Source organism: Athene cunicularia (genome assembly GCF_003259725.1).
Source record: "Athene cunicularia isolate RWA chromosome Z unlocalized genomic scaffold, athCun1 chrZ_part2, whole genome shotgun sequence".
In the NCBI taxonomy this organism is placed as follows: domain Eukaryota; kingdom Metazoa; phylum Chordata; class Aves; order Strigiformes; family Strigidae; genus Athene; species Athene cunicularia.
In genome coordinates, this window is record NW_020799143.1 from 21455296 (window position 1) to 21482338 (window position 27043).

A 27043-nucleotide genomic window follows, 5' to 3' on the forward strand; every position below is an offset into this window, starting at 1 on the left:
AAAAGAGAGAAAGGAGAGCAGGAGAGAGAGAGAAAAACTTCTCTGTCACTTGGACCATAATGCTTACAAGGTTATATGGCGGGATAGTTCACTGTTGCATCTAGAAGGGCTATGGTGTTCTAAAGCCACAAAGGCAAATTAAACCACTTTTCAGACTATGCAACTGGCTTTAAAAGCAGGCACTTTGGAAAATATTTTTTGGAGGGAGTCTTGCAAATCTAACCAGTCTCCATTGACACTGCAAAAACAAAATGTATAAATTCCCTGTTTCACCCTTAAATTGTAGAACTTCAGAAGACACATTAAGCTTGGTTTTGATAGATTACAAAAAGGAAGAAAACCCTGATCTGATAAGTGATACCACAGGAAAACAGAGAAATTGTAATGAAATGGCCCAGTTATACTTTTCAACTTTAAGTTTATCAGTTCATCAGCTATGTGGATTTAAAAAACCAAGCTTGATACGTTTTCTGTCATTTCTGATGGAAAACAGTAGAGCTGCTTTTCTTCCTCTCCAGGATGTGCACACAGCATAATTTGCTGCTTTGCTCTGGGGAGCGCAGGGCTGTGCCGCTTCATGAGCCAAACTCCCCTTTCATGCAGTGTTGAAGTGGAGCATTTTAGCTGAAGGCTGTGGAGCTGTTTTAGCTCTACAAGGGTATAAAGTAAGAGCAAATTTGGCACGATAATTTGAGAAGGAGCTCTGCATTTCAACAAAATGTCTGGACTAGGATTGGGGGAAAAAACCAAACAAATAAAAGTGAGTGAGACTCAAACCACTGAGGAGAACTAAGGCCAGCCCTATTGCCACTCACAAATCAACTAAGCCTTTTAGATTTATATAATGCATGGATTTGTACTTGCCAGTGGGAGCAGATGAATGTCATTCAGACTAGTTGGGAAATTTTCTGTGACACTGTTTTGCACAACAGTGAACCTTTCACACAAATATGAAATTTTCCATCAGTTGTATCATAGAGGAACAACAACTTACAAGTTGATTTCACAGCTACCACAACTTTAGTCAACCAAATTTTCTTGAAACAAGTTATCAACTGAGGAAAAAATTGACAGTAATTGAGTTACTATGCCTCTCTCTTAGAAACAGCTCTCCACACTCTTGCTCTTAACATACTTATTAGTGTCATTTAAGGATGAATATTTGCCAACACAGCTCTTAGTTTAATCTATATTTTACTGCATTTGTGATCCAAAAGATGTAGGAGGTATTTCTATTTGTATGTTCTCCATCTTGTTTTATGCATTTTGGAAAGCCAGATCTTACTTCTGTGCTTTTTTGCTTGGATGCAGGTGCTTGTAAAAAGCAAAAGCTCTTATGTACCTTTGCCTGTTATGTGACTTTTAAAATAACTTTTATTCTTTAGAGATGTAGTTAATTATCATCTACACTCTAAAATTTGTTAGAGGATGAGAAATGCTGATGTACAGTGTGCTTTGATGTACAGTGTGCTTTGAAAACAGTTCCAGTAAAACCCCTAAATCCTATATTATAGAGAAAGTTTTATTAGATGAATACATCTTTATTAAAACTGAAAATCATTATTTAATCCAGGGATATCCTATTTTTTCCTATTACTGGCATAAGATAAAGTGCCTCAGTGCTTGAATAAACTGAAATGAAATGTATTACATGAACTATTTGTATTCTATATCTGCTTAGTACAGTGTGTTAAAGGAAGAGGGAATTCCACACTTTCTGTCTTGCTGCTTCAGTCAGATAGGAAGATTACTCTTCTGCTTGATGTTAATCCAGCTCTGGAAGGAAAAAGCAGGCTAAGATTAAAACATTCAATAGAGAAGAGGGACTTTGCTATGCCTACAGCTCTAAATTTCTAATTCTAGATTTGTGAAATAAAAAGGACAAACTTTCAGCACATAAATAGAATAACTTGGATTGGATGAAATCTCTGGATATCATTTGATCCAATTCTCTTCTGAAAGCATTGTTCAGTTTTCAGGTACATGGGTCTTCAAACATTACCACTTGCATTATGGAGGGAGAACTGTGGGGGCGTTGCAGAATCAACACGAGTAGTAAAATCAAACCCAAGCAAAGCAGTATGCTTTGTGCAGGATTTCACATCCCATGGATAAAAATGGAAGAAAGATGTAACTGCCTACAATCAGAAATTAATACGCATGTACTGCAAAGAGCAGTGTAAGAGTTTATCCAGGGTAAAGGTGCTACTCTGTTGCAAGAATGTTTTTCCAGCAACAATTAATTTACTTTGGTCCTAGACAAGTCCCATTGGAAGACATTTCTTGACAGATACAGATAAGCAAATCTTTCCTAGATGGTCTTGCCCCCTTCTGAGGTTCCCTAGGCAAAAGTCAGTTGTGAGTGGTTTGCAGCACCTGATGTTTTGGTCTCTTGCTGCATTTTGTTTACATTGTATGCTGCAGACAGACAAGATTTTGCTTTACCTGAGCTTTGAACATCATAAACTGTATGACCCCATAAAAGCAGCTGACTGATAAAGCCCAAACCCACTGAACCTCTATATGAAGCCCAGAGTCATGTTAACACAGTTAGAGAGCCTATTTTTTTCATCTTGGAAGGTGGATGGAGTGAGCTCATGACAGCCAGCAAAACACAGTGCAAACATACCCACTGCTCCCAAGAGGCCCTGTGTCAGGGTTTCATCACTTTGGTAGCTGCCAGGCACAGTGAATTCTCATGGTCCAGATAAACTGGAATCTTGAAACTTGGCAAGTGTACTTATCATTGCCACTGAGTGTAGAAATTAAAACTCCAAATTTCACTGTTCCATCTTGGACCAGCAGGAGGTCACAGGTCACTCTTATTTCACAGGGCTTCATAACTGCTCTTAATATGTATCAGGATAGCAGTTTATTTCTCAAAAGAAATTGACTTCTTCTTATTATGGGGTTTAAGTCTCCAGTTTAGGGAAATTAAATTAATCTGTATTGCTGTAGCCCCAAAGCTTCCATAAGTTTATGTCAGCATATGGACACAAAGGTTGTATCAACAGAAATGTATAAATGCACAAACACATGCATGCTCATATATCTGTGAAAAGTCAAATAACTGTATCTGCTGCACCCAGCTACTGCCCATTAATCCAATTCTGTCTCCAGGACTTTTTCTAACATTCCCACCAGTACAACCTCCAAACAGATGCAGAAATATTTTGTCATTTCACTTTGGCCACAACAACCCCCAGCAGCGCTACAGGCTTGGGGAGGAGTGGATGGAGAGCTGCCAGTCAGAGAGAGACCTGGGGGTGTTGATTGACAGCCCGATGAACAGGAGACAGCAGTGTGCCCTGGGGGCCAAGAAGGCCAATGGCATCCTGGCTTGTGTCAGCAGTAGCATGGCCAGCAGGCACAGGGAAGGGATCTTACCGCTGTACTGGCACTGGGGAGGTCGCACCTCGATTCCTGTGTTCAGTTTTGGGCCCCTCACTCCAAAAAGGACATTGAATGACTCGAGCGTGTCCAGAAAAGGGCAACAGAGCTGGTGCAGGGTCTGGAGCACAGGTCGTACGAGGAGCGGCTGAGGGAACTGGGGGTGTTTAGTCTGGAGAAGAGGAGGCTGAGGAGAGACCTCATCGCCCTCTACAGCTCCCTGAAAGGAGGGTGCAGAGAGCTGGGGATGAGTCTCTTTAATGAAGTAACAAGAAACAGGACAAGAGGCAATGGCCTCAAGTTGCACCAGGGAAGGTTTAGACTAGATGTCAGGAAGCATTTCTTTCCAGAAGGGGTTGTTAGGTGTTGGAATGGGCTGCTCAGGGAGGTGGTGGAGTCCCCATCCCTGGAGGTGTTTAAGAGTCGGGTTGACGTAGCACTGAGGGATCTGGTTAGTTAAGAACAGTCAGAATTAAGTTAATGGTTGGACTGGATGACCTTCAAGGTCTTTTCCAACCTTGATGATTCTGTGATTCTGTGATTCATTCTCTTAACAAAATGTGGGAGACTTACCCCAGTATTACTCCCTGTCTGAGGCCTAAGTCAAGAAACATTTGTACACCAATTATGACTACTCCTTGTTATAAAATGCTTCAGGTCTAACAGTGTGCCTAATCTGGCAGCCTTGCTAGTAAGATGAGCTTCATGTTGGAATACATAATGTTTGCTTCTGGCCTATTTCAAGCTCCAAGATATGAGCAGGCATTTTAAAACTATGGTTACATTTATCTACCATAAATTTTATTTTAATAATAATAAATTTTAATACTAATAAATGTTATTAATTCCTTTAAAAATATATGGCAAATTTAGGCCAGACATAATCAGTGAAATCAAACCTGCTTACACTGTGGCCAAATTTACATTTATATTGCTTGTCTGCTGAACCACAAATTAACAGTGAAAATCACAGAGCTTGTAGGAAAGAGGAAGGGGCCATTCACCACTCCAAGTTTCTAGCAGGCAGACTGGAATAGGAATGGCAAGCTTTAAAGGTGAAAATTCACAACTCAGTGCAGGTGAAAACAGTGCTACCAGTAACAAAACAAAACTGCTCAACATGGAAGAGCTCTGAAAAATTTACGAGAACCCTTCTGCCTCATTACCTTTGGGTTTGTAGCAAGGAGTGGGTACGATGCATTCTTCTTTTATGTGTGGCTTTGTTTTAGGACTACAGCCTCCTGTATGCATACCCCTGTGATCAATGCAAAGGACCACACGGTATCTGAGTCCTTGTCCACAGGTCACAGTGCACTGGGGAAAAAAAAAAAAAAAAAAAGGTGTGGGTGATATGTCACAGGAGTGATGAATAAAAGGAAAATATGCAATAGAAATACGTGTACATCAGGGAGCAAAACCTGATGCAGAAACACCCCACCCTGAACATAATTTATTCATAATATTTGTTAGTTATGGATAACATATAAAATTGACAGAAATTTTTGCCTTTTTGCTCCGCACATTTACTCGGTTTGGACATTTTGCTGCTGGATTTCTCTTTCAGTGTCACTCTCTCAGTGTTGGCTACTTGGCTTGTGGCCATCTGCCCCATATTGGATATATATTCAGTAACACTCTGTCAGTTTCATCTGAAATCACTCTGCTTTGCTTGGACAAAGTACTGGGGCTTATGGGTTAACAGGGGTGACACTCAGCTATTTTGGAACACGGCACCAAACAGAATGGGAAACTATTTGGGCTTTCTCCCACCGGACACTTTCTTAATTTTTTTTATGTATTGTTGGTAAGGTACATCAACTTTTGCCCCTGTACAGATTGTTTCAGAAGTGGTTGCACAGGAGAGGATCAAAACTACTAACTAGTGGTGAGGACTACGGATACTACCAATATCACTTTGCTCTTGGATAGTAGCTTTCATCTGGAAATTGGTAAACATTTTTCAATCAGACAAGAACACCTCACCCTGTGTGGGTGAGCTAGCTTAGCTTCTAAAACCCATTTTACTTGTTGAAAAGCTGGGGTGGTGAGAAACTACATTCAAGATTAAGTCTTTATGTACAAAATCAAGGTACATTTCTATTTTTGTAGAAAGACATTTCAAAAACATTTACTTTCATATGAAAAGAAAGGCGACTCAGGTACAGACAACTACAAGCATTAAAGAGCAGAGTCATTTAAGGCTTCACATATTTCTGGAAATTTCTCAGCAATTCATGTTATTCAAATGATGGCTGAAAAGTTGTGACAAAGATACACTATTACATGCTTACTGGTTTTGTTCTGTGCATTTGTTTATTATTATTATTAGAAGGTTGCTAATTAACATTACAGATCTGATCTATTTTTTCCATCATTCTCCTTAATTATGTTTATCTTATTAATACATTATTCCTGAGTATTTACATTGTAGTTAGACAAATAGCACAGACAGAGATCACGGTAATGAGGAAAGAAAATAGTGAATGTTCCTACTTCCACAAGCTCACTAAACTGTCATTTAAGATCTACTCCTAGTGCAGTAAATACAAAATCAACAAAGCTAAGCTGATTACCGGAGACCATTCCTGAGCAAGCCACTTTGGGCAGTCAAATATATTGCAAGGCTGGACAACAGGCATCTTTGGAGTATACATGCATTTCCATTCTTCCACAGGGCTGATATGTCCCTGAATATCTTCTTCCACACATGAGACACTGCGGCTTTGAATGCCCCCTCCACAGGATGAGGAACAGGCAGTCCAGGGTGTACTTTCCCATCTGGGGAAAACAAAAACAAACAACAGAAAGGCATCAGGAAAAGGAACCCCTCTTGCCCCCACCTCCACCCGCATTCCCCAAATACATAAACTGCTATCTGCAGGAGGGTTATTTTTCTGATTAGTGTCAGTAAAAACTAATCATAAATATATTTTCATACATGGCTATAACAGTAAAGGACTCTTACAGCTACTGTCTTTAAATCACAGATTAGTAATATGAAATCTCCACTCTCCCACTAAGCCAGTGACTACTACCAGAGAAACTCTAAATACTTTAAACTTAATTCCTTTTATTTAATTGATGGGATTATCATATCTTCACAATTTGTCATGTTCTGAGGAAATTTTGTCACAAATCACTGGAAGCTCAGTGTGCTCTGAAGCTGATGGTCCTTTTCTAAGAACATACAGGGAAAGAGCAGTGTTTCTTTACAGGGAAACAACCGAGTTCAAGAAAAAAAAAAAAAGAGGATAGGAGGAAACTACTAAAAAGAAGACATGATTATACTGACAGAATATGTGGCCTCTGATTGACAAACCACATGGGCTTTGTTTCCTTAGAGTTGGGGCATTGAGACAAACTGGGAAACCATTTTTTCTCTACAGGTGCCATTTGAGAAATGACAAATCCAGAGAGCAATGTGTATGTTCTGAAAAGCTATGCATACTTATGAGAATAATCCTTTTTTTAAGGTGATGGATATACAACAATGTATGTATTGTTTTATATGTATACATGTCCACATAAAATAGTCTGGTATTTCCTCTCTTATGTTCAAGCCATTGTCACAGATGGGCTCCAGGACCATCGTCATGATCAAGTGTGGCTATTCCTGTGTAATCCTGTGCATGTATGATAGAAGCATGCATGTTCTATCTACCTGGAAACATTTTACAAAATCACAACATTTCACAAGGGTTTTTGTTGGTTTTGTTGTTTGTTTGTTTTGTTTTTTCCCAAAGGCAAATTCCTTTTTGATAAGGGTATTAGAAATAATGTTTTAAACAAAGATTTTGATTGTAAGTTTTCAAGTTTTGACTTTAAAAAATTGTTTTTATGGAAAAAAACTGTTTCTTCTTTCAAGCAACAAGAAAAAAAAGTGAAAGGTCAGGATTTTTTTCTCCCTCTTAAAACAAAGAAATTATCTTAAGTAACAATTACAGGAACACCAAGATTAAGCAATACGAAAAATGCTTATCTTTCTCTCTTATTTTTCATCATATCAGCCCATCTTTTTCTCATCAGCTCCAGTACTCGTAAGCACTACCCATGCTTGGCTACTGGCTGAAAATGCCATAAAACTCAATGTGAAATGACTTATGTTAACAGCTGTTTTTGAATGGTAAAGCTACTAATTAATTCTATGACTTATCACTAAGAAGTGGTGAAACCATGTTTACACCGTGCCCTACCCATCATCATGTGCTCAACATAAGCCACATATGTCACGAATGGATAATTTTAGCAATGTTTTCAGTTAAAATGTGATACCTGTGGTTCTGCTGAACAAGTTTTCCAGTATACAGTTAAGGTTTCTCACTACCACAAATCTATATGAAGAGACCTCAAACTGAAACTCAGGAACAGTAGAAACTTCTGCAGTCAACCTGACCCAGCTTTTCCCAGGCATAAAAAGCATGGTACCAGGGTGTCCTGGTTCAGCTAGGATAGGGTTAAGTTTCCCCAGCAGAGAAAGAGGGGGAAGGGATCTCCAGCCGGGTTATTCATACCATGCCAAGCTGATGTCAGGTCCAGGCGGAAACTTTTTTTACTTTCTCTTTTGTGGGCTTGGTGGCAGGAAGCTGTTCCCTGACCATTTTGCGGTATTTCTCTATATATCTTTTGTCTTGTTCACTGTTACTGCTGTTTATTGTTGTTATCATTGCCACTGTTGTTGTTCAGATTGTTTATCACACTCGTACTAAATTTGTTCTTATTTTAACCCGGGGTTTGCCTGACCTGCTGAGGGTGGGGGAGGGGCAATGGCAATGTGCTCTCTGGTCCCGGCAGGGCCTAAACCAACACACAGGGAATTCTGTGGAGTTTTTGGGACAAGTGTCCAGATGCCTTAGGCAACCTCAGCAACACCGAGAAGCTTAAATATAGGCAAGCAGTTTGGTCTTCAGGTTCTGCATGAGTGTCAGATAGAAAGGCGAAGTTTCTCTGTTGCACAGCTCTTAAAGCAGGTATCACAGCTCCTTGTGAGTTATGAAAGGAACTGGTGGTGCATTAAAAGTAAGTACTGTATCTGATGGAACATACCTTTCCCTCTTCGTGATAAAATTCAAGGCTGAGGGATTGCAGTAGGGATATCTTGCAAAGATACCTTCTCAGATTTGCTCTCCACTTCTCCTGGAGTGTTTGTTGCTCTCCTTTGTCCCTGGTATTAGGTGCCAGTCTCACACAGATAATGTAACCAGGGCCTCTCTGCTTTGGTTGGGGCTTTTTTGTTTTGCTTTTTTTTTCCTGAACTCCGCAGGTTGTACCTCCCTGACTATTCCCTTTCTCATGCCAGCCTTGTAGACTGTTCGGGTTCTGCTGCCTGCCTTTGAGCTTTGGAGAAGAGACATGTGGCCAAGTCTTCTGTCTTGAGGCAAGGTTGGAAGACCTGAGCCCTGTTTGTGGGTTCATAGGAGCACATGTGGGAGTGGGAGAGAGGGAGAAGAGGAGAACAGCAGAGGGAAAAAGGTGGGGAGAGATCCCAGCCAGCAGTTGCAGACTGAGCAATCAATGGGGAGGGTTAAAGAATAGTGCAGCTGGGAGAGGAGATGTAAACGGACTATTAGGGGGTGAGACCATAATCCAGAACAGTTTGAGAAACAATCTCAGCTTTTTGATTATTTTCAGAGATTTTTTTTTTTCTTTCAGTGTTACTGAAAGTCAAATACCTCAGGGTATTTTGATCCTTTATTTTGGATTTTCTTCAGCAGTAAAAAAGCCTCTGCCTAGCTGCCAGCCCAGGATGATTTTTCCTTAAAAACAGTCCCTCCACTGTTAAGTACTGCTGAATCATCCTCTGATATAAAATTGTTCTCTGTCTTTTGTCAATGCACAAGTTAGAGTGTTAAACCCTGTATTAATATTCTAGCTTCTATATTCCTTACTAACAGAAGTTTATTTTTTTTGAGGTTAGGAGGTATGTATGTGGGTTTTCTTTAAATAAAGCTCAGAGAAACGTGTTTTCCAGAAAATGGAATTAGACACAGGGATATCTTTTATGTGTATCTCATGAATATTTGTTGATAGTGACTGTGTGTACATAATCATAAACACTCAGCTAGGATGAGAAAATCCTAAACCAAATGACACAGATCAATGATAAAGAGTGTCAACATAAATGACAGCCACAATGCTTGGCAAGTAAGATGCTCTCCTCCTTGTCTTGTCACTCATGGTTTGGGGTGGGTTCATGATTTGACTGCAGACTGTTGAACATTAATGTACTGTGCTTGCACACTGATGCTGAAAGGTCTCTGCAGTAGACCTCATCACGGTTTGAGGGAGGTCTTTTCCTCACCAGGATGAGGCTAACAAGTTGCCTAGGGAGTTCTTTCTGTGATTTCGTACTCCATGATGCAATAAATTAATGAAAAAGGAAACACAGCTGAAGGTTATCCTTCAGCTACCAAACTTTTTTATCAACACCATTCTTATTCACTGTTATAAGAGTAATTACTCATGTGCTTATTTCAATGATAATTTAAAGACTTACATTAAAAGAATTTTAACTGTAAGATAATTAATAATACAGACCAGGCCTTGATCCTATTCCCGATCTCTGATTTCTTGGAAAAGCCAATGGATTAATGCCCATGGAGCAGGCATTAGCATGGGTTTGCAGGATCAAAACACAACACTAATACTGCCTAAACCCAAACACTCACAATTTCTAAGCATGCAAGAAGCAGCACTGTCAGAGAGAAAGTCTGATGGTTCACTACAAAGCTACAGGTTATAGACCTGTTCAAAGATTAATAAAGGGAAGAAAATGGAAAGGTGTGAAAGAAAAGAGGAGGTGCAGAGTGAGAAAGGAGGGAAAGAAAGGGACCACACACTTGATAAGTCTGTATTGCTGCTTCAGCTAGAATATTACTTCAGTTCTGCATCATCAGAATTTATAACAAGAGGTTAGCACTTGACCATCTCTAGGTTAATCCACAGGAGCTCAGAGCAAGAGAAAAGCGGCATCTGTTAACTTAGTTTGAGAGCAAAGCAGAAATGCAGAGAAGAAGAAAAAAAGTAAATGTATTTGTTAATCCTAGCATCTGGTTGACTGTTTTACATACCGAGGAAGGGGGTGGTAGAGGTCATAGGGCATGATCTGCTTGTATCCATCACTGTTAGGAACAATAATGCCAACCCTCTGAGTAGAAGGTACACATAATAAAATAAACACTAAATGATTACATTATATAACCTTTTTACACAATATTACAGAAAAAATTCCCCCAAAACCAAGATATTTTACCTAAGTTACTATCACATTTAAAACAAAACTTACACTTCCATCCTATTCCAAGTCATTCAGAGAATAAACCACCAATTACTACTTTATTCTTATGAATATATTACTGTTTGACCAAGAAGCAATCCATTACCATAAGTGATCCAAATGAGCTGTCCAAGTATTATTTAAATTTATGAAGTTATTCTTTGCCATTAAAAAGAAATATTCTACACTTAATAGTTTCTTGGAGCTTTGATCCAAAGGCACTGCAGGCAATAGGGGAACTTCTATCTTCTTCAAAGAGCTCTAGATCAAATCCTTTTTGAAACTATTATATGGTTGTTTCTGCCCTTTGGATAAAATGTCTGCTTTCACAAGGGCTGGGATTAGAAATTCAGGGAATCCCAGTGCAAAAATTCATATCTGCAATTCTTGTCTCTCCACCTTAAAATCAGTCCAATTTCATTAATCTTCAGAACCTGCTTCTTTATTTGGGTTTTTCTGGAAAAAAGAAAGAGCTGGAGAGGAGTAATATGTCATGTTGTCCCTCTGTTCATTTTTGGTAGTGTTGTGACTGGTTGGCTTGGTCTGCTGTAGTGTTATTGCTATAATATCTAAATAATATAACATCTAAAGGTTGTAGAAGACAACAGAGTAGATCAAAATTAGTAATTATCTGAAGCATTATGTCAGTTATGTGTGAGATGGACGTTACTTGATTTGTTGGCAACTACAGGGTCTCACTGAATGGCTAGTCTGGAATTTCATCTCTTGTCTGCACTTTTTATAGATTCTGACTCAAAGTAACTACCCATGTTGTCTCCCAATTGTCATGCATATCTATTAATGTCAAATAGAAGACCCCAGAGTACCTCATCTATCAGTTTCATCAAAGCCACCGTGCAACAGTGGACTTGGATGGGGCAGGTGGGCAGGACCACCAAAGAGTGAATGCCCATTGCATTAAAATAAAAAGTGTGAAAAGAATGAAGGTGTTTTTTGAGAGCCTTACACAGATGAGAGTTGCTAGGGATGCTGCTATGGGTTTCTGCAACGCAGAAGGAGCAAAAGAGGGGGAAGGGAGAAAGTATTCTCCATCCTCAACAGAGTTCACTGAAGAATGCTGAAAACATTCAAAGGAGTCTTGTCATGCTAAGGCTAAAGGGGTCTATTCTCCTTTCAGTCAACAGGATTTTTTTGTGTATAACTCGTCCACGATAGGAGAATGGATCCCATTGTGTTTGCACAGTGAGGAGTCAGTGCCAGGTCAGCATGCTGGAGTTTTCTGACTAAAACACGGGAAGACACTGGAGCCTTGGGAGTGTGTGATGGGGTCTAGACAACTCCCTTCTAAGATTAGCAGCCTCTGTAGTCAAAGGAGCCCTCTGCATAAGTGTGCATATTTGCATCTTCAGAAAGCTGTCTGTCTCCACAAAAATCTAAAAATGTAGGAGAGGCAGTTCTGGCACTGGGAAACTCTGGAAAAGACAAATGGGTCATTTAGAGTATGGCCAATGAACATGTCTTTTCAGACTTTGCTTGACGGGTGAATGCCTGGAGAAGTCTGAGAAACTGTACTATAATTTTAGGAAGATTAAAGGGGACTTTTTCTGAGCTTTTTTTGCTGATGTTTTTGGGAATCTTTACTGTTTCCCTGCCTCTTTTACCACTGCTGCTGAAGTTCCACTCTGAAGCCTTTTGTACTTTCCAGCTCATCAGCTTGCTGAGGAGCAGCTGAAGAAATGATTAATGTATCAAGCTCAGAAACTAAATAATTATACTATAAAAGCATCTACTGCCTAAGAAAGAAACAGATTTCAAAACGTTTCTCACTCATTGCAGTGAGAAATGTTTTCTTTCTAATAAATATGATCTGGATGCATAATCCAGGTCTACATGCATTAGAATGCATAAAATCCCAAACTATTCCAATGGAAATAACCGTACCACATCCAAACACTCTTATGAAGATTAAATAACATTTACAAAGCACTAGATTAATATTGTCATTGGAAAGGTTTGGGCCTTAAAGAATTTTGCATACATAAATTGTATTTCTGTAAATGGTATAGAGCTCCACAGAATTACTGACACTGTTCTTGTGACTATGTGAAGGGCTGCCAAAGGCTCTCATTCTGTTGCTGCAAGACAGTGACCCCCAGCAATGTAAGTCCCATGGTCACAGTGAGGAAAAAGACCCTCAATATAATACAGTCTCTTAATTTATGACTTTAAAATTGTCTTGAAGATAAAACAGAACAGCAGGTGGTCATTGTACTGTTAAGAGCAAATGCATCTTTCCTAGATTGTCTTGTGGGGTTTTTTTGTGTGTCATAAAAAAAAAAAAAAAAAACCAAAACCCAAACCCCAAGCCTAAGTGAACTATTTAAAAAACATCTCAGAGATTCTTTTGGGAATCCTGTACTTTTTGACTGGACAAAGTGGTTTAAATTCCATGAATCTATCAGTGCATCATACTCCTACAAGAAATTGAAATAGATCTAGCTTTGTTCACTGTACGTTACTTAGACAATGCAAAGGGGATGGTGTGCTATATGAACAGAGAAAATCATAATAATTTCTTCATTACACTGAGATTTCTGGCTGATGTGGGAGTAGCTAATAGGACTATTCATGCAACACCTAGAGCAATACCTGCTTTGGCAGGAACAGGAGCTCAAAGCAAATTACTTTGAAGAGCCATTGTGTCTCATATGTCTAAAATCTCCCATGCCTTTCAGACCAACAAGTTGTGTCATATACTCTGCTGACTGGCTTGCTTTCCTCCTGCATGCTGACAGCTTGCTCTTCCAAGGCACATGTCAAGCAGGAGCTGCACTTGCCCGATGTGGGTGTGCTGCACCTAGGTCTGCCATCTCTGCCAATGTTAGGCTTCCCCCTGGGATGAGTGTCCACAGCTGTGTTCCTTTAAAACCATGTTTGGCATCATCTGCCTGGTAGCTCCTTTTCCTCCTTAAGCTACCTCCTTAGCACAAATGATGGGCACGAACACCTTTCTCCTGTAGCTCCCTGATGACTCCCTCTCTGGCAAGGTGCCAGGCCTTCCTGCCTCCCTCTCGGGCATGCTCACAGCTCTCTGGCTGGCCACCTCCTGAGTTGGGCAGGGGCACAGGGGCTACTGCTGGGAGAATAGCCAGCAGAGAGACAGGGCAACATCCCCTGAGATGTCTCTGTGTGGTGTGACCCTGCACGGGGATGATGTGCCAAGGCTGGGAGCAGGTAGGGGTGCCTGCCACTCCTGTGCTGGTGCTCCCACAACCCTGTTGTGCCAGTGCCCAGTCTCTGCAGGACACTTGCACGCCTCCAGCTTACAGCCTTCGCTTTTGCTGTGGGCTCTGTTTCCTTGGGGATTTCTTACCTGCAGTGCTGTAGCTGCAGGGCTGCCTACAGTCCTGGGTGGCTGGAGCTGTTACACCTCTTTTTTGATAAGGATTTGCATGGAGAAGATACAGTTCTTCACTGAAACCTGTCAGACCAGAGAGTAAACGATCTGCATGACAGGGACCATGCCATCTAAGCAATGGTCCAAAGTATGTCTAAGATATTAATAACAGTTGACAAATAATAATAAAAAGTTATAGCAGCTTAAGTTGGCTGTGGACAGGTAGCTGATTAAGTGAAAGGAAATACTTGGAAGACCTGAAAAAGTTCATCACAGAAGACAAGAATTTAGCATCTGAGCCAGCATCTCCCTGAGAGTCATGATTATCACTGGACAGATGACAGCCTTGTGAAAAAGACTCCAGTTAAAACTACAAATCCTGACAGTAAGGTGGTGTGTGATACTACACCCTCCCCTTGCAGCGCTCTGTGAAGAGTGACATTATCACTTTGTGCTACAAGAATGCTTTCTGCCCAGAGAAGCAGGTATCGAAGGCCTCAAATAGATGGATTCTGTTAATGCTTCCTATGTGTTACTCTGTAAAACTATCACTATTTGCATGCAGAACCGAGCTAGATGATATCTACAGTAACACCACAGGTACAGGCAGCACTGGTTTTTGAATGCCACATTTTCACAGGAAGCAAGTATCATAATTATCAATTATACCACCAGTATGAGTTACAATTCTGGTTTCTGGATCACCATGCTCAATCCTGAGATATAGATAGTGTTGTGATTATCTTATCACATTACACTCAGTGTGGAACTACCATGTATTTTGTATTTATATAGTCTTATTACTTTACAAATTGGTAAAAGTCAATGTCCACTACCTAAATATTTTTAAATGGAAGGTCAGTGGATACTTTAATAACCTACCGCAAAATGCAAAGGACTGCTGAGAAAGCTATCCTTCCGCTTCAACCTCTAGAAAACCCTCACACTTTAGACACCATATCTGTTCAGCACAACAGTTTCTCACCTAAATAATAAATGATTTGTTCATGGTGTACAGATTTCAAATTCTGATAAACATATGGTTTACTTATCATTGCCATAGATTTCTAAAAACTAATCTCTTTATGGAACTTGAAATGGGTGCTATAAATTGGAAGCAGCAAAAGTACTTCCTTCCTGTAACATGACTGTAATGCTCCTAAAAAATCTTCTCCCTTTTTTATTCAGTTTAATATTTTATAGTGGTTTGGATGAGCAGTGTAAGATGTAAATTTGTTGTTATTTTCCACTACTGTTAACAACTGAATAGCCAGTAAAAATCTCTGTAAGTGTCTATCTTGTTACTTGCTGCAGTTTTCATCTCTACCAGGACTTAAGCAGTCTACATTTCCTACAACTTCACCTTGGGCAGACAGATATCTGTATCTGATGCTCATAGCAGTTCAAGAACTGCTTTTCTACGTCACAGTTTGTTATCTGATGCACCCTGACAGCTCCTTTCTGCCTTTGTCTTTCTTTAATATGAACCACCTCCTTACTGGTGGATTTGCTCTGCTGTTCACATCTTTTAACACTTTGATGAATGCTTCCAGTCCCACCCCCCTGCTTCTTCTGACAAAATGATTTTTAGCTTAATTTAAATGCCTTTTACTCTGCCCAAAAATTCAAGGTTTTGTCTATTTGTCTTGAGAAGAAATTTACCTCTTTAGACATCAGGAGTATCTGCAGCTTATCTTATCCTACTCTTAAACTCAGGTCACCCTAAATATAACTGCAAGAACACTGCCAGTGCTATAAGCTCCTCTTCCATCTACAGCTCCTGTATCTGGAGGCATATGTACTGCCATTTCTACTTGAATGTATCACTATTTCCAATTCAGCCTTCCTGAAAACTCATGTATTGGTTCTTTTTCTGCTGCTCTGAATTGGTTTTGGCCTCCTAAATTTCACCCTCTGCTTTTTTACTTCTTTTTTTTTTTTTTTTCCTCCCACATAATGCATCACTTTAGCTCATTTCTTCAGCAACCTTTCTACTTTCGCAGTAAATTCTGAACTGCTCAAAAAACACCCTCCATAAATACACAGTTGGAATGACTGATGTTCACTGTGCTCTCTCATTTGCTGGCAGCATACTTTTTATTAATTCCAGTCTCACTTTTCCAGCATGTGCAACTTCAACCATGCTGGTGGAAAAGGTGTGTTCTCCCTTCTGCTAGGGAGGCTAAAACCTTCTTGTGTCATCTTCCCCTGAAATGGCTAGCTCTTTCTGTCTTTAGGATCGTTCATATGCATATGGACTGACTGTGGAAATTGAGACCAGACCCAGCAATCAGAAGCAACCAATGTTCAGAGAGCACTGCAAGGCAGAAAGGCATTCTCACCCCCCCTGCAACAAACTAAGTAAAAATGCAAATCCACAGAAATGACCATTTGCCTGAGGCAGAGATCATAAAAGGGCATTGTCATGACCAGTGTCCCACATCCATGCAAAAAGCTGGGGTGTTGTCAAAACACCCAGTATCTGTGGTAACTATGGGCTATTTTATCTGAAAGAGTATTCAAAACAAAGTTTAAATCTATCATATGTCTCAGTCAAGGGCAATAAGAATAAATGAGTGTCTCAGAACTCTCTCATCACTGCAGATCTATGGCTGCTACTGTGTAAATCACAAAGTGCAGCTGGTCTTTTCAGGGACATACTATCACTCCAGTTTGATCATCTTCATGAAAGAATGTACTGAAAACAAGACCACTGAACTGCTGCGATACACAGCTTGTAATTGCCATCTAATTTAATGTCTTTAGGGAAACTGATAACAAGGAAAAAAGCATGTGTTTGGCATTTTCTTGCTTCAGCTGCCAATTTGTAATGAAGTGAGGAGACCTCTGTTTCCAATTAAAAGGATACTCTGTGTTGCCCTTTTAATCATGCACATTTACTCATTACTGCCTCCTTTTCTTTTGAAGGAAAGGTAAAAATCATGCACATGACTCATAGTGTTGCCCAGGAAATTGTACACATTTTCATATCACCAAGTATATAGGGGAATACTCACTACTCAGGCTTATTCTGGATAGCCATAATATCCTAGGAGTCTTTTGTGTGCTTTTACTTGTACTTCATTGCTCTTGTTAGATTAGCAAAATTAACAACTACAAAATACAATTTTATTTAAATTTCTTTCTGCTGATGCCTGCCTCTGCCACCATCCTGTATGGATAGTTGAGTGAGAATTCTAAAAAACCTGTGATGAGAGGGAAGAAGGGTTTGTAATTTTACTGGAGGACTCCATAGATTGTGGATATCTAAAAATTCTTTCAGGTGTCTGAGTACTGAAAGTCTTGCTTTTCCCCTAGACTTTCCACAGGTACTTGCACTATTTCTGGCATCAGGCTTCCAGATTATGCTCTAGGCAAATTCCAGGATTTTTGCCTGTGCAGGTCAGACTGGCATTATTAGCAAAATCATAAAAAGAAGCCCACATTAGAAGCTTGCTAATATGAAAAATTTTTAACAGTTGCTGCATGAAGTTAGAATCTTTGCTGAAGATGCCTTTAGAAATATTTATATACCATTGAAATCTCCTGATGAAAGCACCAGTAGAGCTTTTGTGACTCAGAAAGACCAACATTAACATGTGGCAGCAACAGGTAGGCAAAAAAATGGAGGAGACTGGTAAAAATGCAGAACAGTGCAGATGGGAATACTACTTAAAAGCTGAAGAGGAAATCCAGAAGCAGCACTGATTTTGCTCAAGAGAGCATCCTGAGGAGCAGGTGAATGATGAGTGGGTTAAAAGCCTTTTTCATATTTTTAAAAATTCCTTTTTGAAGTAATGCTTTTGAATTACAAACAAAATGGTATCTTCAGCTTATAGCACCTCCGAGTTGTCCTAAGTGTTTAACACATCCAGTTAAGTCAAATCTAAACAGACTTTTTCTCAAAACAAAACAAAAAAAAATCCATTCACCATTCACTAAAGGACACCAGACAAGAGGATACTGGTGATATCTAAAAAAAAAAAAAACCCAAACCTAAACCCTCCAGTCTTGGATAATTAAAAGATTTACAATTAATTGAATATGTGAAATCCTAATGTTGGATTTTGCCATGCAGAAGGGGAGTAGACTAGATAGAACTGGGTGCTATTTATATCAGTAGACATATATTATACATCAGTATACATGTATTTGCCCATCAAGTACAGACTGATGTAAAATCTTAATGGACTGTAAATAAACAGATCCTTTCTTTCTAATCTTTCTAAGGCAGGAGCTGGATCCCAAAGAGGGTTGATAAGAGAGGCTGGATAGGGCATTGATAGTATGTAGGGACAAAATGGGACTTGGTGTCATGATGCATCTTCTATCCTGTAAGACACTAATTACCTGCCTTAGGTGGTCAGGCCACCTTTACTTAACCTGGAAAAGGAACATGTATAAATTATATATGTTTGATCAATAACCTTCCACACACTGGTTCTTCTCTGCATATGTGAGAAACTGGGTTTGCAGAAAGAAAAGTTGACTCATTTTCCACATTCATTCAGTCTAAGCTTTTTTTGCTACTCATGATGCCAGCAATACTGCTAGTTATTGTCATAATAAGCACAATAAAGTAAAATGTTTCTGTGAACTAAGCCTAAAGAGGCAACTAATTGCAGGCCTACACGATATTCTTGGTATTAATTTAAACTTTTCTTTCAGCCTTCTCTTTGCTGAAAATGTTCATGTAAGCTCTCCTATAGTAACCCCTCTCAGTTGCTTTATTCAGCGCCACTGTGGTCTTTCACGATTATTTCCTGTGGCATTCATTGTCACACCATATGAACAGTCAGCAACCACTATTCAGCTATGCGTCACTGGAAATGGGTTTGCCAGGAAAAATTAATATCTCCATTTTATACTGATGGAGCAGAGTGGCTTCCACACAGCAAAGACTCTGAAGGGACAACATGCCCTCCTAGCTCATGCTCCTGACCTTGTTGTACTGCTTCACCTACCCTTTTCCTGACTGTAAGAAAGCACTAGGATTCCAGAAGTTACCACAGATTTCCGCTGGTTTTCTGTCTGGGTTATTGATTCTTGAATTCTTTACAAAGGCATTTTTGAAAATAGTAATTTGCAATTTGGCATTCAGTGAGGATGCTTCCAAAAAGCCAATTCCTCTTTTACTGCCTGTATCCTGGGACAGCATAGCTGTACTTCTAAATGACTCTCCCTTCCCTCAGGGTCTTTATATCAACAACTTTGCCTTGTTATGTCTTACACAAAACAAAAATTGCTTCCTGACATCTGCCCAGCTGTTGTTTTTTTTCTCTTTCCTCCCATGTACTATGCAGTCATCTGTCTTACCATTGATGTAATTCAAAAGTATTGGGAAAAGTATGGAAAGTATCCATAGCAGAGATTCCTGAGGCAAATGACATATTTGATTCAGAACAGTATTTTAAAGAAATAGAAGCTTAGGCTTTAAAAAAACCCCACATCTATGTAAAACAGATATGTAAAATTATTCTCTCATTGGTACTGTGAGAGATAGATCTAAAAGACAGGTTGCTTATTGCTCCACAACTTGCAGCAATATTTTTTCTGAGATGTTCATATTTGGTTCTCTTACATGAGCATACCTGGCCTCTACTGGCATTTGCCTCAAAACAATTCAAAGGAAAATTCAAAGAAACAGATTTTGATCTGAGAAAATCACTGAGGAAAAAATACAAGAACTTTATTATAGTGCGTTTTTTAGTTGCAACTGTTAATATATTTAAGTAACCTGAGAATTAAATATGTATATTTTTTGGTGGAAAATACTAGGACAAGAGAAGCCAGATACTAAACTTGACAGAATACTGTTGAAGGAAAAAATGGTCTTGTTGCACTGTGGTAAAGCAATCTCTATGTTGAAAAATCACTTCTGAGTACATGCTCAACAGGAAATAGTTTTCACAAAGCCCTAGTGAAGCTGCATTCCTAATATAATATCCTTAATATATCCTAATGAAACACATGATAAAGTATGTAACTTAAAAAGCGTACAATATGGCTGAGATAATGCTGGACTTTGAGATGATTTGATATTTCCACTTTTTAAATCTGTGAGATTTTTCACTTCAAATTTAAAACTGTATGAGAACATTTCTGGCTTTTAATTCTTTACAAACAGAATTACCATCAAAAACGTGTTTACTAGAACAAAGGAATATAAATCGCCATACATTCTGGGTAAATGTGTCTTTAGTGATGAAGAAACCTGAGTGTTAACTCCAGTTACAAAAAGCCAATGAACTTTAATAAAAACTTTCTACAAGAGGAAAAAACTATCTTGGGCTTGGAGTGGTTTGTTCTGCCCTGATAATGTCTAGCTAGTCTAAGGCTGGTATACTTAGTTTGGGAAGCAGTCAACCTCAGCTGAGTGGATACATAGTTCCATAGGTTCCTGAAGCATCCTTCTCCTCACTAGGACATCTTTTTTCTATGTATGGCAACCTCCAGCAATCTGAAGGGTCACAGCAACTTTTTAAGTGACAATTTCTGTAACTCGCTTTATCAAACAGCACAAAACTAGAGGGACGGGAGTGGGTAAATAAATGGCTTTAGGGCAAACTTGTATGCATGCCTTCTGGGCTCTGCTTAACCATTTTTCAGCAAAGCCACACAAGAGGACCAAAAGGTTTAGATTACACAAATAAGTGCTTGTGGTTTATGAGCCTCTGCAGGCTGACTTCCACTGAAGTTCAGGGGAATCAATGCAACAAAGGACTGGTCCTTTTTTGTTGTTTTGTTCCTTTTCTTATACATGGGAAATCAGACTCTGTGATCTTACTATTTTTGCTATTAATCTTCTGACGAAGAATGCCTGGCAGGGGAGCAGAGAGGAGTCTTTTGTGTGGGGCCAAAGGGTATTGATAATTAGAACAAACTCCCATGTTACATTCTTATGAGATGTCATGACTGCAAGTAAGCTTTTTATTAAGGACAAGATGTAAAGAAACATAAAAATAATGCCTTTAATTGTGATGATAACCATTTTCCAGCAACACTTTTTTCCCAAGAGAATTTTTCCCATCTCACTAAAACTTAAGAGACGTGTTGATCATGGGATGTTACCATAGACATTTGGTTTTTTACACCCTATAACATTTAATGAAGCAAAACACAATCTGAAGGGAAGAAACAACCATTTCAAAACAGTCCTTTCAATGTGGAAGTGCTAAACAGTGGTCTTCTACACAGTACATCCTCAGAATGAGAAAGAGATTTAATTATGTAGGCTAAACAACACTAAGCAGTATCAACAGAATGTTTTCCTACTTTATTTTACATCTTCAGAGCCCAGTCTTATAAATTTAGAGCTGACTGACCTTGCAGGACAAGGATCCAGATTACACTCTTGAAGTTTTGGCTTGGGCTTGATATTTTCAGGGTAATAGTGACAGTATTGATCTGCTACTACACGGTTGCTCCTCAGATCAAAACATTCAGCAGATGTCAGTTGATAACCTGCAATGCACAGTGGAAGAGATACTATGTGATGCGGTGTTCTTCCTGTCTCTCTCTGAAGTGCTTAAGTTCTGGTTTGGTAAAAAGAAAACTGAAAATATCAGTGCTTTTGGACATAACAGCTGCTGTTTTACCAGACTGATGTATTATAGCAGGAAACAAAAGCTAACCAGTATGGTCAAATAAAAATTCAGAAGCCTAGAGCAAAAAGAAAAAACAAAGGCTGAGGTTTCTTGATCACCAACACTCAGTTTCAGTTCATTTCATAGGGTGAAGATGCTCATGGAGATGGTGGCAAATGGAGACATCTTGTGATTCCAAAGTGGGCCCAAATCCCACCAGCCCTTTGACAGTGGTAGCATTAAATGCAGTCATTTGGATATCAAAATGTACTTTATGTACAAAGTCTGGTATGATGTTAAAAAATCTACAGGCTACTACTAGTATTGCTACATCATTCTGTTTTGATGCAACTACTTTAATTTTCAGATTTTGCCCATTTTGGACCATAAAGGTCCAAATCTCAGTGCAGCAGTTGGGATAGATCCTGTATGCAGATGACTATTTGTGGAATACAGTGGTAATTCATTACCTCCTCCACAGGATGCTGAACAAGGAAAAAAATCAGTTTCCCTCCATCGGTGAATGATAGGCTGATAGAAGATGAACTGAACTGAACTGTCGGCAGCACCAGCATAACGGATCTGAAAAAGATGTAACACCAAAGCGTGAATCTGCAATAAATAACGGGAAGAAGCATTCTGCCACATGCATCTGACAGCTTTGAGACAAGTTGCAGCCACATGAAATATCAGAGATACTTTGCAATATGAAAATGAAATGCACAAACCAGAGCACAGACTGGTGGCAATATCTTGGACGCAAAACATGGTCAAATACATTTCTGGGTGTAATCAGTGACATTTCTGACCATTCTGAGCATAATGCATGATGAATGAAAAGTAATGCATGGTTAGTGCTACTGAAAAATTTTATGGGGACAGAGTATATGGACTGATCTTTATTTAATCAGAAAATCACTACCTGCTGCCCTTACGGCATTGACATGCATTTTAGATCTTTAGTATCTCCCAAACACCTTCTGAGACCATGTATATTATATTAGATAGGTCAGAGTAAAAATGGGAAGCTGTGCTGGGAGAAATACATAAGCATAAAAATTCTAATTCAAGATATTTTTTGTTTCTGAGGTGAGGTCTCTTCTTCATTCTTCTTTGTGGTACTGTCATTATTATAAAGCTGTCCTTCTGCTTACTTTATTTTGGTTACAAAAATTCTCCTTTCGGTCATAGATGTGGACTCGGCTGGAGCTAAGCACATGTTTGGAAAACACTCTTTAGAGACTACTATTGCTAACTTTTAAGCCACCTGAGCTTCACTACTCTTCCAATACTTTGTGTGCTGAATGGATTTCCTATATATTTCCTATAGTTTGTAGTGCAAGGAGTGCAATAAGAAAAGGGCCCTTCACATTGCTAAAGCATCACCTCTTGCACCTGGCCCAGGAAAAAATCCTTCCTGTTTGATAGCTGTGTGATTAATACTGTTATGGGGACTTCAAAATCTCTGCAGGACATCCCTTGTCATTACCTCTGAGCCTTTGAATGAGCAGCTGGCAAGGGAAGAACAGCTGGTAATAAAAGCCTCTCATAGTTGATTATTTGTCCTAAGACATACGGTATCAGTGCTGCTTGAGCATCTCTGCATCAGTGGCATGATGATATTACAGGAGAGGACTGCCAAATCACAACCAGAAATGACAAACCTTTCTCCAAGTCAGTACTTCTGATTTTTTTTTTTTTTTTTTTTTTTTTTTTTTTTTTCAGACGATTTTTTTTCTTTCTTTAACATGTTTCAGCACTGCACCCTTTTTCTTTTCCCATATTTTCTTTTATCATATTTTGAACAAGTTCTGGAAACACTATTTTTCAATCTGTCTTTCCTTTTCTCTTTCCAAACACCAAAAGACACCGTCAAAGAGTAGCTGTGAAACAGAAGCAAAAATATGTCAAATTGAGCTGAACAGCATAATCTGGGTTGTTTGTTTTCTTTCGCCTGTAGATGGATAGAAACATAATTACAAATCAAAGTATATCTCAAAGAGGAGGAAGGCAAAAACACTGCAGGATATATTGATGGCTGTAAGAGATCTGGCCCACTGACACTAAGGCTGACCTTTCTAATTAGAGTAAACAGTGATGTAAATTCCCAACAGAAAAAAAAAAAAACAGCTGTAGCAATACAACTTCTTCAGCAAATGGGAGGCCTTTTACATGGATTAATATAATTTGAGTCTGCGTGTCAGAAACAGGATATCTAATTCCTTATGGATGACTGGTGCATTAATCAAACACTTCAGAAAGGTCTTTCTGGGCTCATGAAAGCTTCGCACACTCCTGGGAAAAATGTTCTATTGCGCTGGAAGACATTTGGGGAGGTCTCTCATTTGAGTGTGCAGAAAAAGCATTCACTGGTGAGAATTCTGTTCTTACTCTTTGTTTTCTAAGGATCATCAGTGATTCTTAAGCTCAGAAGATCTACCCAGCAGTACAGTCTTCAGTGAATCATGAAGACAGACCAAGAGCTCACACAGAATCTACTGTTTAAGGAAGTGGAGGAAAAAGAGTTCCCACTAAAAAAAAGCAATCAGGAAGACAGAAGAGTTCCTCTCCTCCCTGCAGACTCTTCCTGCATTTCTGCAATTATCTGTTTTGACACAGAGAAAAGACAAATATACATCTTTTCCAGACTAATGTGGAAGTCACTCATACAGCCATGATAACAGGTGGAAAAGGATTAGAATGAGCTACAGCCATGAGCTAAAATGATACAAAACAAGCAAATGAAAGAAGCTGGCATGGTAATTATTTTTTTAAAGGAGTTCTGTAAGCAGAACATAGCGAAAAATTCTTTTTTATTTTGTCTGAGAGTTTGTTAAAGCTAAGATCTTGATCCAGGAGAAAACATCAGTGGCTGCTTGAGCCTTGAAAAACTCAAAGTGAGACTTGATAGCTAAGTGCCATAAGAAATGTTCTGATTTTGCTGCACATGGGCAACTTCCACACATTGAAATACTCAGCTCTCATGTATGGTGAAGTTTTTTACCCTTGCCGTATTTGTGACGCCCTACTAGCTATGAGAAATGCCAGAGCTTCAAAGAGAGATGGTCAACACTTGAGAATCTTTAGTTAGCCCTCCAACTAACATTGAGTTTTGCATCCTTAGGTCACTGAACCAGAAAAAATGGCAGTAGTTCATTATGTTTGCAAATAATATCTAAATTTATTAATCTATCTAAATTTATTAATAGAAGACAGCAGAAGTAATCAGATCTTACAGAGCACTCACCCTGCATTTGTGCATTGTAATCCCCTAGCGAACATCCTTGATTTCTTTTAGGATTCCGGGGAGTTTAGAGTATTCCAAATAGCAAAGCAGCCCTTATCACTTTGTAAGACCCAAGAGGATTTCATCGGCCTTATAAAGAGTTGGTTAAAATTAGAGTCCTCAGACTAACCCCCCAAAATTAACTGTCTATCCTAAAGTGACCAGCAACAGAAATTTTTTATTTCTTTATTTTTTAAATCATTCCTTTTACCCTGCTTTTTTAAAATTTATTTTGTAAATGGCTGTCTGGGATGGTGCAACAGAGGCACACTAGCTGTTGCTCAGGTAAAGTCTGGGATTGATAAAACATAGTATTAATATTAGGGATATCCACAGGAAGTTGAATGCAAACGACAGACCTCATAATTTGAATATGAAAGCAGCATAATCGTTTTGAATTATTCTGATCTGTCCTCTGACCGAGAGACTGCAACATCTGACTTCACCTTTTCTTTGTGTTGGTTTTCCTACAGCCTCCAAGTTTGATTAGTTCACATAAAAACAAACAAACAAGCAAAGTCCCCCCAAAGCCCAACCCTTACATGCTTGATTTTAGTAGCATATGCCTGATCCATTTGTTTATGTTCACTGAAGAACACCTGGCCTGTACTACAAAACTGAACTGAGTTTACTTGGGCGGTTCTGAAATTTAATCAGCAGTTTATAACCAGCAGCGATAACCAAGAAATTATTAATGTTAATTGTAGGGTTAAATTATGAAAAGTGTGATTTCATTTTATGAAAAAGAGAGAGAGAGAGAAAGACACAAAGAGAGAGAGGGAGAGTCAGTAAAAACAAAGTTTTGTTTGATGCTTTCCTTTCTCTGCTCGGAGTGCTTTAATATTCCTGTTTGTATGTAGTGATATCTTACATTGAAAAAGGAGGAGGATGTGCGAGAGATTTGTTGCTGTTCATAATTTGTTCATGAAGCAGAAATAGGAGCCAGACATTGCCATGGGAAAATAATTTTACAAGCTTGTTTAAAGTAATATAAAAAGTAAAAAAATTTAAATCATGAGACATTCTGAAGGCTTTCAAGCATACTGTCTAACAAAGGACTACACCATGACTCCTCTGAGCTTGCCTTTTAATTCCCCAGAAGGGACCTCTGCCTTTGAGCTCCAGGGAACATGTCTCCTGTTCACTTCTGCATTCATGTCCCTTGATTGAGATAGTCTTGTGTTGGATCACCTTGTTTTTGGAGCTGTCTTTATATGGAAGACATCTCCATCTGTTGCTTCTCAACTCAGCCTCTAAATTATCCAGAGAAATCACTGTGAAATTACATTATCACCAATTTACATGTTTTACAAAGCATCTCTGAATTGAATTTGCTCACCGTACCCCAATCTTGGATTAAACTGTCTTCCTTTAGGTGATTAGGGTGACTGTTAAAAAGCCTTTAGACTAAATCTCTTATAAAGCAAAAAAAAGCAAGCTAGAGGTTCAAGTATTTTCTTGGATTCTATTATTCTCCCCAAAGGAAGAACAAAACAGAAAATCAGTGAATGGACCGGCTAGGATAGCTGGCAGTGATGAAACCTGCTGTATCAGCTATAACATCTATGATAATCTGTACAGAATCCACTAAGTGTAAAAAAAGCAGAAGCTTCTCAAATAAGACCAAAGTTATTCCACAGAACCAAGAACAACCGCAAATACACCAAAACCAGCCCTGCTGCACCTCTTCTGTGGATACCATCCATAACATCCCACTCATCTATGGAAAGACCATTTCACCACCATCAACATGCTCTCAGGGTAAGAGATTTCACTTCTGAGCAAGCCACCTAAATCCCCACTGGAGAATATTTACTAACCTCAATCATGGAAATACCCAAGAAATTTTTTTTTTTAAAAAAGGATCCTATTTTGATAGATACTGTATAAAAATAAAATTAACAAAACAGAAAGGCAATGTCCACCAAAAAAAAAAAAAAAAAAAAAAAAGTTAAAATTATGAAAACTGAACAAGATTCGCACCAAAGCTTCACAGTAATTAAAACGGAATGATTTTTGAAATAGAGTTACATGATACCAGAAAAATGTTACAGAAAAAGAAAAAGAAAAGCTGCAAAGAACAATTTGTCAGAGTAATAGAAAATGCCATGTCTAAGAAACTGTCTCTATTGGCTCAAATTAAAGCCTGA

At 38.9% G+C, this 27043-nt stretch overlaps 1 protein-coding gene across 2 annotated transcripts in view; it reads right to left on the reverse strand.

Annotated features, from left to right (window-relative positions):
• The window catches only part of ADAMTSL1 (ADAMTS like 1), a 217249-nt gene that overhangs the window by 103489 nt on the left and 86717 nt on the right, over positions 1 to 27043 (reverse strand). Inside the window, exons 8-12 of one of the 2 annotated variants that reach the window (XM_026866331.1) lie at positions 22078 to 22189; positions 21347 to 21485; positions 10458 to 10508; positions 5964 to 6168; positions 4557 to 4704 (exon numbers count right to left, since the gene is read on the reverse strand). In XM_026866331.1, the coding sequence (XP_026722132.1) occupies positions 4557 to 4704; positions 5964 to 6168; positions 10458 to 10508; positions 21347 to 21485; positions 22078 to 22189 (655 nt within the window). The remainder of the gene's footprint in view (positions 1 to 4556; positions 4705 to 5963; positions 6169 to 10457; positions 10509 to 21346; positions 21486 to 22077; positions 22190 to 27043) is intronic. The other variant, XM_026866332.1, reaches the window with a different exon arrangement.